Here is a 14,972-nt window from a genome sequence, read left to right on the forward strand (position 1 = left end):
GCACAGACTATTCCATGCTGGAGACTATCAGAGACTTCTTCAGCACCTTATACATACTCAAATGATGACAAACCATAATGCAGCATGACTCTTCTCACTGCTTACAGTCAGTACAGAATCTGGAGGTTTTAATGGCTAAATCAGCAGTTCAGTTTAAAATCTGAACCATCAAATAAAGGACTATCTTTCTAAGTAAAAGAAGCACTATAGGACACTTGAAGTTTTCCAAATATGCCCAGCAGAATACCCTTGAAGTATCCTTGGAAGTATCCTCTTCAAGCCTGCTCAGAAAAACCATGCCTTTTTAGTACTCGGTGCTGAGAATTGTGGATACTTATAATTCAGAGCGGCACAAACATATTGAAATACTTCAAATCCAAAAAATTCTTCAGAACTATGAAAAAACCCACCACCTTTAATTTTATACATGCAGTTTCACAACCTATTACCCAAATACTAATTACATTAGCAATTTGCTCACCATATAGTATAGCCATGAAAATGATGCCCCTGCGTATGAACACTTCCTCTGAGCAGTCATAAATCAACAGAAACACAGGTTTAAAAATTTTCAACTTTGAAATTTATTTAGAACTCAGGGGTTAAGCGTGGTAAGTTTCCAATTGTCTGATAATAGCATACCCATTTAACTATCATGGAAATTGCACTAATTCCCCCTGTCCCCCTCCCCCTTAGAAATCTGGTTCGTTTTAACAGCCGGTGGTTTTGCAAATAGTGCACTCTAAGACACTACTGCAATTCCTGAGTGTTCAAAGCTACTGTATGATACATTAAGCTGAAAGAAAACCAACAAAATTATTATTCAGAGCTAAACCAGCTATTTTACCTTACTGCTGAAGTACAGAATCATGAAATGCAATGTATTCTAACAAAATTAAGGGAATTATTTTAGAATGCCTAAAAAGGGGAAGAAAAAAAAACCCCACAATTTAAAAAAATTACATCCTTTTTGCTTTAGTTTAAAACTAAATAATTTTTAGCCTCAAGACTATTAAAAATGATGAGTGAACTTAAGACTTGCTCAGACTGATATGTAGTTGTGACTAAAATATCCATGGTGGTATTCCTTGACCTTTTAGGGTATTCCTAGCAGCTCTAACAAAAGCAGCATAACAGGGTATCTCTGGTTTATCATTCTAGCTCTTGAAAATGAGTTACTAACAGCACTGACCAGAGTGCTTACACATGGGATTTCAGACAATCACCCTACAATGCACTTCAGCTTTAAAGTCAATCTAGTCACAAACATCCCCACATTAAACACATTAAATTGTGCCAGAGTATGTGACGTGAATAAATGTCAGCTAATCTATCAACACACCGACAAATGTGAACATTGTTTAAGCCCAGAATAAAATTTCATTTGTCAGAACTGACCTCCTCCATGGGCAGACCGCATAGTCTATTTAAATTGCTAGTTTTCATCCAGGAAAATCTCTTCCAAGTTGTGTTTATGTTGACAAACAGGTTTAGAGGAGAGTTTCAGCCCTCTAACTTAGCTGTGAGTTAAAACATCAAGAAAGCAGTTCCACCATCAGTTGGTGGGATTTTTCCATGATAGACCACAATCACTTCTTGATCAAAACAAAGCTGAAGCAGTGGTGGCCGATGGAAATGCTAATTACATTGTTCTTGCATCATTTCTCATGATGCATTAGTTTTATTCTCATTTACAGATTATTTTAGCAGAACGATTTTTCAGGCTGCTGAACGAAAAGCAACTTCTTGTCTCAAGTTGTTTTCTTTATGGAAACTTGTTTTGAACAAAGAACTGACAGAACAGAACTGCCAGCAGGAACTACCAAGGGATAATGCGTTCCACTCTAGTACTGTGTCAGTGGCTTGCCAATCCTTTTCCCCTAAAATATTTGTAAAAACATTGGAAATACCTATGAAATTTATAAAACAGCTCCTAAAACATCTGCTTAATGTCCTTTCCTTCAAATATAAAAGACCTCCACATTTCAGGGTCTTTTGCTATGGGTACAAGGGAGAGGTCGAGGAAGAGGTAAAAGGTAGGACAATTTCTATCTTTTCAATTGCTATATTACAAAATTTAAATGGCTACTACTCTAGAGATTAAATACAGACTTTACATAAACAATCAGAACAATGGAAATAAACCATAACTGAAGCCATATAAAATCCTTATCAGGACATGTGACAGTATATTAAGAATAACCTTATATGTTATATAGAAGATAATATACACAGATTGTAACAGTTATTTTCCCCCTTAAAAGTCACTGTCAGCAGGATCACAGTCTAACTGTACAGACAAGTGACTGGAATATTTGAAATTACTAACGGGGTAAATTTAGGTTATAAAAGAAAAATGTTATCAAGTACACAAGTTGCACATGTCTATACTATGACTTAAAAGCCTTAAGCATTCTCCTACGTACTCCACTTTCAACCTAAACAGAATATCACTGACAGCATACAAAGAGGGCACTACTAATCTAGTTAGTGTAACTAATCTACAGGACAGCTATCTTACAAAGGAGATTAAGTTCAGATGTTTAGAAACCTAAAAAATAAGAGAAAGCTAGAAACCCTAACCAGCTACTTGAATGTAACTATAATTACCTTTTAGAGAGTATTCGACTAAACTCCAGTATTTGCTATGGTCATTGTATTAAAAGAAAGTTCTACCACACCTAAAGGATAAGGCATAGCCATCTACTAATTGGCATATTTGTTTATTTGTCTCAGTTTGTGAAAAGGTCCTTATTTGTGTAAGCAGCAAAACAAACTCCAACTGAATGATTGCTATATGCAAAAGAACTGAAGGCAATTGCCTCTGCAGTGAACTTTACAGTTCTCAACAGCACACACGCAACATGCTATCTGAAAAAAGTTACTAACTGAACTACATGTATTAAATACTGAAAAAAGTTTTACATTTTTTATTATAATTTATTTTATTTAACAATCTAAGAAGTTTGCAGCCATCAGAAGTTCCAGTGCAATTTCGGGTGCAATTGGGAATTCAGGAATCTCCGTAGAGCTGTTAGTATAGCGGACCTTGTAGGTGAAATACATGCATACTTTGGATAGGACATGGGATGGGATCTCTCTAAAATTGACCTCATTTGTTTCATTTTCTGCAAACTGTCCTGTAGAAAGAAAAAAACAACATAAAAGAACACCAAACCAGAAGTCAGAATCTCAATTCACTGCAAAATGAAGCAATTTACCATACTAATATAATGCATTCTAAACAGACCTGCATAAGTTCCATATTCCAGGGTATTAGATTCTTCATTGTAAAGCAGGATGTGCCACATTCAGAGCCGTACAGAATATTAAGATACCCAGCATTATGAAATGTTTATTTTGGTTGAACTCTAGCAAAAATATTCTGAACAACTACACCAGAAATTTAGGTGTACTTCCAATATAGCTGATAGGTGCCCAGAAACTGTAGTGTGCTTAACTCTAAGAGGCATCAATCCAAATTTCTAGCTGTCTTATCCAAGGGGAATAAAAAGGTTTCTAGGTGTTTCATATCTGCATATGCACACTTATCAGTAGCCCCTTCTATGACCCGGTAGCTTTGAATTTCTCAATTTCAGGCAGATTTGACAAAAGAGTTGAAACCTCAAAGATGCATTAACTTGATAAGCTGTGAAAACAGATATACAGCAGGGACAGGGAAACTCTAGCTGTACTGGAGCAAAGTTTACATACAGTATGAGTTTTTCCCTATTAGATATTAAAGCATTTATTCAAAACTCAAATCTCAAAACACAAGTACATTTGAAATCAGCTTTCTGTAGTGCCTATGAATCCTGGATGCTACAAAGGTTAGGATCCTATGGTTAGTCCCATGGGATTCCTATTGTTATTTCTGTCTCTCTTTCCCTTCCATCTCTGGACTTTCAACTCATTAAATTGAAAGACAATACAAAAAAATACTAACATTAACTCCATGTTTATGGGAGACTAGCAATGTTTAGTTCTCACTCTTTATGTGGGCATGCCCTTCTAGCTACAAAGCAGAGCTATTTACTAACATCTACACAGATTTGTGTAAAAATATCTGCATGCACTGAAGCCAGTATGGCTTGAATTTTAGTAAAGGACAGTTGGAAGCAAAACAAGAATGCATGTTGGCCACGTCACAGCACTGAAACAAAACACACATCAGTTAAATGATGACCTACTGAACTAGACAGAAACAGTGCTTTTCCTTGTGACCGATTTATCTTGCAAGTTTTTTACAAAATATTCTTGAATGCTGAGTCCTTTACAGAGTCAGTTTCTAGCCCTCTACACAGGCTACTTTGCCTCTTATTCATTCACACTGAATAAATTCAGAGCAGGTCTTGTAACTATTCTTCTTAAGATGTCTGAGAGGCTGACACAGACCCACAACATTTACTACATATTTTCAAATGCAACCATTCAAAAGACAGCAAAACATTGCACTGAGAATTTCAATTGCTCAGTTTGCCCAAATATTACTAAGTAATTAAAAATGTATTAAAGAAATAGATCTCTCCCATAATCCCCCTCGCCAGAATCTAAAAAGAGAACGTAAGAATGACCATATTCAGATCTGAGCTTTATGCAGCCTACTGCCCACCACTCAAGTGGCCAAAGGTAAACGCACAGGATGAGGGCACAGAAGAGAGAAAGCACTTGTGTCAATTTCTCCTGTTCCCTCCCCCACCCTTTTGGTCTTCAAAAATTAGTTGAGACACTTCTTAAACCAGATATAGTCTCATATACTCAGTAACACATGTGATCCTTCCCTTCTGTAAGATTATCATGTTTGTCTCAAGCTAACTGTCATTATTAAGCTCAGGAACTCCTTGCCATAGGATGTTGTGAAGATGTGGCTTTAACCCCAGTAGGCAGCAAAACATGACACACTGCTTGCGCATCGGCCACTGCTGTGTACAAGGGAAGAGGAGAGGAAGAGTAAAAGCAAGAAAACTTGTAGGCTGAGAGAAGAGAAGAGAAAGGAAACAAAACAAGTGAAGATTATCACCACCTCTCATGGGCAGACTGATGACCAGCCAGTTCCCAAGCAAAAGACGGTTCACCTCCCTTTTTTACGCCTCTTCCTTTTCCACTTTTGAGCAAGACATTATACAGCATGTAATATCTCTTTCAGTAGTTCAGGTCATGTGTCTGGTTGTATTCCCTCCCAACCTCTTGCACACCCTCCTCTGGTCATTGGGTGGGGAAAGAGTGAGAAACAGAGGAAGCCTGAACAGTGTGCAAACACCTTTCATCGGAAACAGAGGTGTGTTATTGCCACTGTTTTAGTCACAAATCTAAAGCACAGAACTATGTGACCTGCTATGAAGAAAATTAACTCCATATGAAATACCAGAAGTTCTGCCACGGATGCAGCAATAAAGAACTACTAGCTCTTGTTCATTCTGAACTTGACAGCTCCATGTTTCATATAACACCCTCAAGTTCTCGTACCATGGGAAACTAGTAGCAATGACACTGTAAGATCACTAACTCTCCAAAAGCACAGTCCAATTTTAAGTCTGGTACCACAATACCCCAACAGAGATGGACTGTTCTGATGGAAACAGAAACTAGGCAGGAGGGGGAAAAGTTATCATTTATTCCAACTTTCCCTTACTGCATGATAAAAATTCAAGCTGTCCAAAAGTGGAAACAAAGAACATGAAGGTACCAAGTGTCCTGTACTCACCTGGTCCACTCAACATAGCTTTTATTGTTCCTGATGTTAATGCATGCTCTCTTTTTACAATGAACTCATGGCCATCAGAGGATATTAACTTCACATACATAGCATCTGGGCCCTCACACCCACCATATGTTTTCTCTTCTCCATCTATAATGGGAAAAAAGATAACAGTTTGAGAACACAATATACTGATTCACATCACTAAAAACGCAAGTTGCAGTCTTTTCTACGATGTTTGCAGACCAAAGAACCCAATACAACCAGAAATGAGACAATAGTTTTGCATATTTGAAGACAGCTCTTCTTGAAGTAATGAGCAATCTGTTTTAAAGTAAGCATTTTTGCAAAAGCTGGGATTCTTTTATTAACATCCCTCCATCATCAATTTCTAACATGATTTCTAAAATCCACATAGGAATGAAATTTTTCTTTAGACATTCTCAAAAGAATTGAACATGCTACTGCTTCCTTCCATGAAGTTTACCATCACATTTATCATACTAATACTTGCTAGAACTTGCAATACTTGCAAAACACATATATGATACTGAAAAATACAGATGTCAAGGAAAAAAGTGCTTTCTGAAGCACTGGTAAGAATAAAAGCAGTCAGCATTCCTGTACTGAAGAAATGACATGAAATAAGATTCATCCTCCCTTACTGCCCAACCAGACCCAGAACCGTACAGCATCAGTGCATACCCTGATGAAACTACACACATAACCAACAGTTTTTAGTTGTCTGTGGAGAAATGAGCAAAAATAATTCTTCACTTACATTGCTGCTGTCTTTGAAAATTATCCTGACTTCACAGAATGAAATATTTGCCTTACCCCTGGTATAAGGAACACCCTAAGTTGTACTCTTACCTGTATTATAGCCTTTGGTGGAAAGCATGGAAAGTGCCAAAGCACTGAACCCAGGGAGATTTGAAAATTCTCCTCACACCAATCTTGACTGTGCTTTCTCTGTTTTCATTCTCCCTTCTGTTTCACTGAATACCTGGTCTCTACTTTGTTTCTCCAGAAGCTTTTGTCCCCCTTCACTTTTTGTTCCTTTATTTATTGTATCCCAGCAGTGCTACTTTTAAAAGTTGAATTACTGTTGCCAATATAGCAAATAAAACATCTCCCCCATCAAGTTGTTTTGTGAATTTGAAATTAAACTTTAATTACTGGTAGTTATAGCCAATTTTAATGAACTACTGCCAGTGCCAAACATGCTATAATACATTCAGAAAAAGTACGGATAAAACCAGAATCTGTCAAATCCTGTTTCATTAACCAGTCATTTGTAGAGACAGAAACAACAGTTTCAGACATGTAGTCATATCACACAAAATGTAATTTATCAGAAATCAGTCCGTATTATGATCTCTGAGCCACAAATCAACAGGCTGACTTTAGTTAACAAACATGCAAAGAGTTATTTTAAAACTTACACAGTGAAATTTTCTTGTCCACTATATAAAGGTTTAGTGTTATAAAAGCCTAAAGGCATTCCTATTTTGGCATGTATATTTTCGGGACTGTGCATGTTAAGCAAGGGAAATTTTTTGTTAGAATGGATACGCTCTGAACAAGTCTTCCAACAAATAAACAGTCACTTGACAAAAATCCCCTGCAAAACATTTGTAGGAAGTTCCATAAACTTTTGAGGCTACAAGAAAAAGTGACAAGATAACATTTAAAGTCTTAGAATCCACCTCCTCTACCAATGTGAGAGAGAAAATGCTTCAGATCATAGGAAAACAATAAACACTGTAAGATTGTGAACTTACCCATTCTCTTCTTAAAAAATAAAATTGTTTCTTTTCAACTGCAGATGTTGCAATAGGAGCGTCTGAAAAAAATACAAGTGGCAACATTTTGAGTCAGCAGTACAATTTTTAAAGTCTCCTTTACTTATTAGTCTTTTTGCTACCATAAACACCCTTCCAAAAATAATATGATGGTACACAACATGCAGTGCTGATGAGCAGTGTGTTTTGAAAACAGGCAACCTATGAAGTTTATCAATGGGAAAAGCAAACCCTCGACCTTGGCACCAATACCATCTGGAGGACAACCTGCTGGAAAGCAGCTTTGCATAAACAGACCTGGGGGTGCTGGTGGACAAGCTGAACATGAGCCAGCAGTGTGCCCTTGCAGCAAAGATGGCTAACAGCAGCGGGGACTTTATTGAGGGCATTGCCAGAAGGTTGAGGCAGGTGATCTTGCCCCTCCACTCAGCACTACTGGGAAACACCTGGAGTGCTGGGTCCAGTATGACAGACTGAACTGAGTCCTGCAAAGGGTCACAAAGATGATCGAGGGATTGAAGCACTTGTCATACAAGGACAGGCTGAGAGAACTGGGGTTGTTTAGGCCAGAGAAGAGAAGGCTCAGGGATCAGTCTAATCAGTGTGCACTAAATACCTGGCCTTCAACCTGTCCTTCACAGAAGATTGACAGTTCCCAATACCACCACCAGTATCACCTAGATAATCTACTTCCGACATATAATGTAGGTATTCACATGGTAAGTTAACTATGAGCTTCCATAGCTTATGCACTCACATCCAGCTTGCTGCATGTATACTTCTCCACCAAGAGGAATTTAAAGAGTTAGAGAAATGGAAGCATTTATTTGCAAAACAAATCTGGTATGTTCAGATACAACTTATATGTCTTTATCCTGAACTCCATCTCTGCTGTGGAAGAGAAATTCTACCCACCCACCTGTCCTAAAATTCCCTTCTAATCAACAGCCAGTCTGCAAACATTAATCCAAGTACAAATCAGTGATACTGCTGTGTGCCCACATATTCAGGAAATAATAGCACCAATGATTCTGGGTGGTCTCCCAGCTGATAGTCAGGATTGTGGGCAGTAAAGAGATCAAAACAGAGACCTCACCCCACATTCACTTCCTCCTATGTTTCTGGTAAAAGTTGAGCAAAAAACGTAAGCAAGCTGAGGAAGCAGCAAGATTTGGAAGAAGTACTACAGACATCTCTTTGCTACTGGTGATCGCTTCACTTCTCCACAGAACTTGGATGCTGGTTTATTCCACCTCTTTTTTCATAGCTACAAATATAAAATAGTCCAAATGTTTCCTCAAGCTTTCACAAGAAGGTGCTTTGTAAGGTACACCTAATGAAACTACATACACAAAAGCAATAGTTTTTAGATGTCTGTGGAGAAATGAGCAAAAAATAATCCTTTGCTTACATTGCTGCTCTCTTTGAAAATTATTCTGACTTCACAGAATAAAATATTTGCCTTACCCCTGGTATAAGGAACATCTTAACCTGTACTCTTGCAGGTGGAAAATTCCTGAATATATAGCAACTGAAGAATGTTCTTTAAGAGTTAATTCGTGTATGCAATAACAGAGATTTCCTAATATGGACTGTTAAATGCCTTCATCAATTTCAGTAATTCCAGGAACTTATCTAAGGAAATTACATTTGGGTGCTGGGACAGTTAGGGCCCAAAACCGATGGGATTTCAAAAGTTTTTGTAAATAGTAATCAGTCATCTTATTGGAGAGTATTTGTTGCTCTGGAACTGAAGGAATATCTCACATTACTACTTCTACTTCGCAGAAGAGGATCACTTGTACTACCTCTTTTTCTAGCCACAAAACCACTTGCTACATTCCAAAAGAGTTGTGAAACCACTTATGATTTATAAATAATAATATTTGAAAAAAGAACTCCAACACAGAAGTGATACCACCTTTTGGAAGTGTTGGTGATGATAAAATATTCCTTAGTTTACAATACAAATAATGCCACCAAATACAGGAATAAAGAAGGGCTAGTTAGTGAGAACGCAGATATATTAAGACCTTGCAAGGTAAAAGCATAACTTGAGGAGGCTAATGCATTGAAAGATTGAAAATGGAGAACTGAAAAAAAGTCTACACAAAAAAAAATTAGCTGACGCAAAAATACACAATGAGCATTTTAATAAATCAAACGCACTATCATATTTTAGAGAAAAAAAATTACTGTAATTAACAAACAAGAAAAAAATTATCAGGCTCAGTGGTCTGAATTCAGTTGTACTAAAAAGTAAAACAGTATAAAAATGCAGTAAGTCTTAGTAGTTTTAGGGCATGCTGAACTAATCTAATATCTAAAAAATTATTCTGTCATTTGGAAAAAAGGAAACTCAAACAAGATGCAATTTGGGCTCAGTATAACATCAAATGTGATGAGAGGTCATCTTAAAATGAGAAAGAACCTTTCTACAAGACTACAAGAATACAGAATGGTGTTGCAAACATAGAACAACTGGACTAGAAAAGAACTACTAGTTGCTCCAAAAAATATGTTGATTTTTTTTAAAACAATCCTGCCAGAAAGAAGTAGGTAGATTTGGATGAGGCAGAAGTGGAAAGCATTGCAACAAAAGCAGAACAAAGCGTAACACACACAAGTGACCAGTCTTGAAAAACGGCATAGTTGAAGCCACATGAAATTAAGTCATATGAAACAAAAGATTCCTGCATGGAGGGACCAATACAATCTTCTTTTACACAGTCAGGGCTTGTTATTTGGGGGTATAGTAATTCTGTGGTCAACTATAAAATGATGCAACTCTGTGGGGGTAAAAGGAAAAAAAAACAGTGAGGGACAAAGAGGCAAATGCACATTGAGGATTCCATTGCAATGGAGATAGGGAAATATGAACACTGTTGCACATGAACAACAGCTTGTCTGGAATACCACATGCAATTCTGAATTCCCGTTTTCAAGAAAAAGGTTTGAATTACAAGAAGGACAGAGAGGATCCACTGATATGACCAAAGAGCCTGTTTTATAAAAGAAAAATTAATCTTCCATATTCAGCTTTGCAAAACTGGAATGAAGATAGATATAAAAAAATCATTGAAAGGATAAACATTGGCGGGAAAAGTATGCCAACAAAATACCACTGTTTAAGTTCAACAAATGAACGTAAACGAAAGAAAGAATAAAATTTATAGTGCTACTCCAGAATCCAAATTTGGTTCTGAATATAGAAAACTCCCAAACATCTTATTGCCAAAAGCAAAAGATGCAGAAAAGCCAACCTGCTTTTAAGAAATAGACATAATATGTGATATATTCCAATATATGATGCATTTGACATGTTAATAAGGGACACACTGAGTTTCATTCAGTTTCTAGTCTGATGTAATAATGTGTCATTAAAAAAATTATCATGAATTCTATCAGCAGTATAGATTTATTCCTGACAAAATATCAACAGCAGAGAGCCCAGAAAAATCAGAGGGTCAATGCAAGAAATGAGAAGACAAAAGAAAAACAAGAAACTCGGGAGCTCTGAAAAACCTAAAAAACCAATAAAGGTTCCTCTTCTGGATCAAGAAATGTTCAGTCTGTCATGACATTGTATGAAGATTAGAATGTTTTCAAAGCCAGATAAAAATGCACACAGAAAATGAACCAAAAGGATACAGAAATACTTCCCACACATTCTCACTTGTGCATATAGGGAGTATAAAAGGAGTATGGAGTGAAATTTTCTGCACATTTTTTTAAATTGACAATGGCATGGTCTTAGGTTTTAAATAATACATCGAGTCAAGCGACTTTGTATGATGTCTTCCAAAAAATTATTTTCTCTCAGTGTATTTCCAGTGTAATGTTTATTACAAAACACATCTCTGTATTTTTCTTCTGTACAATGAAAACAGCATAAATGACAAGACAATATAAAGAGACTCAGATTTCTGAAAATGCCTGGTAACTACCTATATTTCAATTACTCTTCCACATTTTATAGCTGCCCCTGTTTGACTTCACCAAGACCACACCAATGCAGCAGTCAGGAAGAGAACAATCCAAGTTTTGTGAACGTGTACTTTCTATATATTTTTGACTTGACTATTTCAGACTCCTGCAAAGAACTACTAATTTATATTGAAGTACATTCACAATTCCATTTGCCCTTCAAGAAGCTTAAGTGGCATTACCATAAGGTAGCTCAGCTCCCTGCCTTTAATCTAAAAAAAGCATATATATTAGATATTACTGTTCTCCTGCTTTACCTCCTTAAAAAAAAAAAAAAGCAAAACCTGCATTTATTAAGAGACAGTTTACATGAAAGAGAGTTTACATGCCACTTTTTAATCAGAGAGTACAATACAACTAAACCCAGCATATTTGGCACACAAACTTTCCAACCAGTCTAAAAAGGACTTCCTGCTACAGAAAACACAAAATTGTCATTACATATTAGAGAACTGAAAATTGCCACAAGTTGCCAGAATATTTACACATATGAGGTAGAAAGAATACAGTGAAATACCATAAAACTCAAACCATGGCAATTATGAGGCATGTGCTCTTGCTTGTTTGCCTACTTGCTTGTTTGCCTTCTTACACCTCTAAAAAATAGGATGGTGTGAGTTTGGTGTGATCTCTTTCCTGCTTCTCTTGACCATCAAATGCAGGAACAAAACTGAAGCATGTCCACAACCATCTCAGCTCACTCCCAAAGCTGCGTGCTTACCTCCCAAGGTTGCCCAAATTTCCAGGATATAATTTCTTTGTATGCCTTGTATGTCAGTGAGTGGAACAGACTTGAAGAACATACAGTAATGTAGCTGAGCACAAGCAACTACTGCACAGCTTCCAGAACCCCACTGCTCTGTTCTCATTAGCACAAGAAAACTGAATCTATGCAAACATTTCAAGCATTCACATTCTTTGACCCCACAGGAAAACCCTTTAAAAACTCAGATTCTGGTTAAAGGAAATTCAAATGGCTTCCAACTCATTAGCTGTATGATGAACACATGACTTTTGTATGCTTCAGTATACTGACATTTGTATCCCACACTATCAATTTCTGGAAAACGTGTGGCAAATATTACAAATGCCTTCACCAATTCCTGGGTTTGTTTAAAAGCCAAATGTGACATTTTTTTGGTGTCATTTATATTTCAGTAAGAGTTCATTAATTACCAAAAGCTGCTGTGCATTACAACAGCAGCCTCCTACTGTTCAATCCTGAATTCTACTCTACCCTGTATGATAACTTGTTTAAAAACTCTGCTCTTCAGTTCAGCATTCACTGCTCAGTACACATCAAAAAACAATTAATATAAGTAAGCATCGAAGCATATTTAGAACAAACATGAGGAGAAACTGGTACAGCATGGTTTCCAAATCAGCTGATTCACTACTTCAAAACTGTCACGCACTAAAATTTTTTGGGACACTGGAATGTGACAGGAAGGTATACTACATGTGAATGCTAGTTGAGATAAACAGGAGATGTGGTAGGACATCACGTACAGAGTACCAAAGATCTTAGCTAAGATTTTTTTCGTATCTAAGGAAACTTTACTTTTCAGTAATTCCCCAGAAAGCTTCAAGGAAAAACAAACAAACACGAGCAAGGGAGTGTTACTGTTTTCTTCCAAACACACAATAAAACCCCTGTACTGTTCAGCTCTTGCTATCAGAGGAAAAAAGGCTGCTGGCTTACTGTAAAATTTTACAGGGCATGGATTTCTGCCCTCTTGTTACAGGCATTCACTAAAAACTACTCTCATGCAAACTACTCCACAACGAAGATAACTAAATCCTGAACTTTTCCAGGTGCAAAGAGAACTTGACAAAATACATCAAAATTCCTTAATTTAATCTGACAAACCTCATACTTTTATCACGTAAGTTAAGGATTTCCTGTAACACGAGAACTGTAAAAACACAGTCAAACACCTGAAGCTGAGTATCCTTGAGTGCCATATTCATTTATCTCACTGCAACAATACTAAAAGTCTTAACATTAGGACTATCTGAAACTATCTAAATCAGTTAATCACCTACTCTGGTACAAAAAAAAAAAAAAAAAAAAAGAAAAAAAAAAAGAAAAAAAAAATTTCAAATACCTTTTCTCCAACACAAGGAAAAAATTAAATGCTGAAGTGCTAAAAGTTTCTAAAAATTAACTTAAAGCTCCCAACGAAAATGTTAGCAAAACTTTTACTAACATGAAAGTTTTATTGATATAACTGAAGCTCATTAAAAGGCTGACCTCAAGGCATAAGGTGTGTGCCACATGTGCAAAGATGTGGCCAATATACTACAGGAAAACAAATGAACACTTATTCCCCTTCAAAGTAACTCTTCAGTTAATAAAACATTATTTCTTCCCCAACAATTTTTTTTGGTCTTTATTATAGCAAAAGAAGAAAACTGGGAGCATATAGAAGATTATTCAGAAATATGTGCACGAAGTGGGTCTTATCCTAAGGTCTCTCGCCTGCCTGTTTATCTATGTTTTTCTGGTTTGATTCCAAAAGCCATCAGAGCCAAGTAAACAAATAGCCTGTGACTATCTAGGTCTTCCCAGAACGCAAACCTTAACTTACAATCTACAGCACCAAACATATTTCATAAATATTTAATAAAATTTACCTAGTGCAAGACCAAATTGGCTGTCAAAGTAAATTGCCAGCAGCCCCATCACCTTTTCACAAACAAAAGTGAAGCCCTCAATAACTTACCAATGCTCAGGTTCCCTTGTATTAAAACGAAACCTCTTTCTGAGGAACACACGGCACTCAAAAGCTCATTTCTGTTGCTGTATGTAGGTGTATCACCCTCCTCTTTGCTTTGCTCACATTTGCCGACCATTACAGCCAAACCACTTTAACCAGCACTTCTCACCTTGGCAAAACAACCCCTGGGGGCGCGTTCTAAATTCTTTCGGTCTTAACTTTTCCCCTCTCTCTACGGCCTGGCATAGCAAAAGGGCGAACGTCCCCTCTGGCAGGAGTTAGGGAGCGATGCTCAAAGCCAACACCGCTCCAGAGAGCCCCTTTCCCGGCGGCGCCGGGATTCCAAGGAGATTGTTTTGGGGGAGGAACGCGCCTTCCGCCACCACCCGGCGGGGGAACCCCGGCCTGGCCCCGCGCCCCGCGCCCCCCGCCGGCCCCCGGCGCCGCTCCGGCCCCTCCGCCCGGGCCCCGCTCGGCGCCCCCGCCACCAGCGGGGCGAGGCCCGCTGCCCTCTGCGGGGCCGCCTGCGGGGGCTCCCCCTCCCCGCCCAGCGGGGCGGCCCGCCCCCGGGGTGTCCCTCGCGGCGCCAGCGGGGTCTGTGTCCCGCGGCCGCCCCTCACCCGTGGCCGCCGCTCCCTCCGCCCCGCTCGCAGGGCCGCGGTGTCGGCCCAGCTGCCTCCGAGCGCTTCCGCCCGGGTCACGGGCCGCTTCCGGCCCCCCCGCGCCCCGGCCGTGCTGCGCCCGTGCTCCCGGCATGCCGCG

General features: G+C 38.4%; 1 protein-coding gene across 2 annotated transcripts; it reads right to left on the reverse strand.

Annotated features, from left to right (window-relative positions):
• Positions 1 to 2,707: 2,707 nt before the first annotated feature.
• ELOC (elongin C) lies at positions 2,708 to 14,969 on the reverse strand. 2 transcript variants are annotated; one of them, XM_085053055.1, is made up of 4 exons: positions 14,831 to 14,969; positions 7,483 to 7,544; positions 5,705 to 5,848; positions 2,708 to 3,140 (listed from the first exon to the last, which is right to left on the reverse strand). In XM_085053055.1, exons 2-4 carry the CDS (start codon positions 7,484 to 7,486, stop codon positions 2,950 to 2,952), a joined length of 339 nt encoding a protein of 112 aa, XP_084909181.1. In that variant the 5' UTR covers positions 7,487 to 7,544; positions 14,831 to 14,969; the 3' UTR covers positions 2,708 to 2,949. The 2 variants fall into 2 exon arrangements, with proteins under 2 accessions (XP_084909181.1, XP_084909183.1); XM_085053057.1 differs by lacking the exon at positions 14,831 to 14,969 and adding an exon at positions 14,380 to 14,537.
• Positions 14,970 to 14,972: the final 3 nt, after the last annotated feature.

Source organism: Lichenostomus cassidix, chromosome 2 (genome assembly GCF_008360975.1).
Source record: "Lichenostomus cassidix isolate B80296 chromosome 2, HeHo_3.0, whole genome shotgun sequence".
Classification (NCBI taxonomy): Eukaryota; Metazoa; Chordata; class Aves; order Passeriformes; family Meliphagidae; genus Lichenostomus; species Lichenostomus cassidix.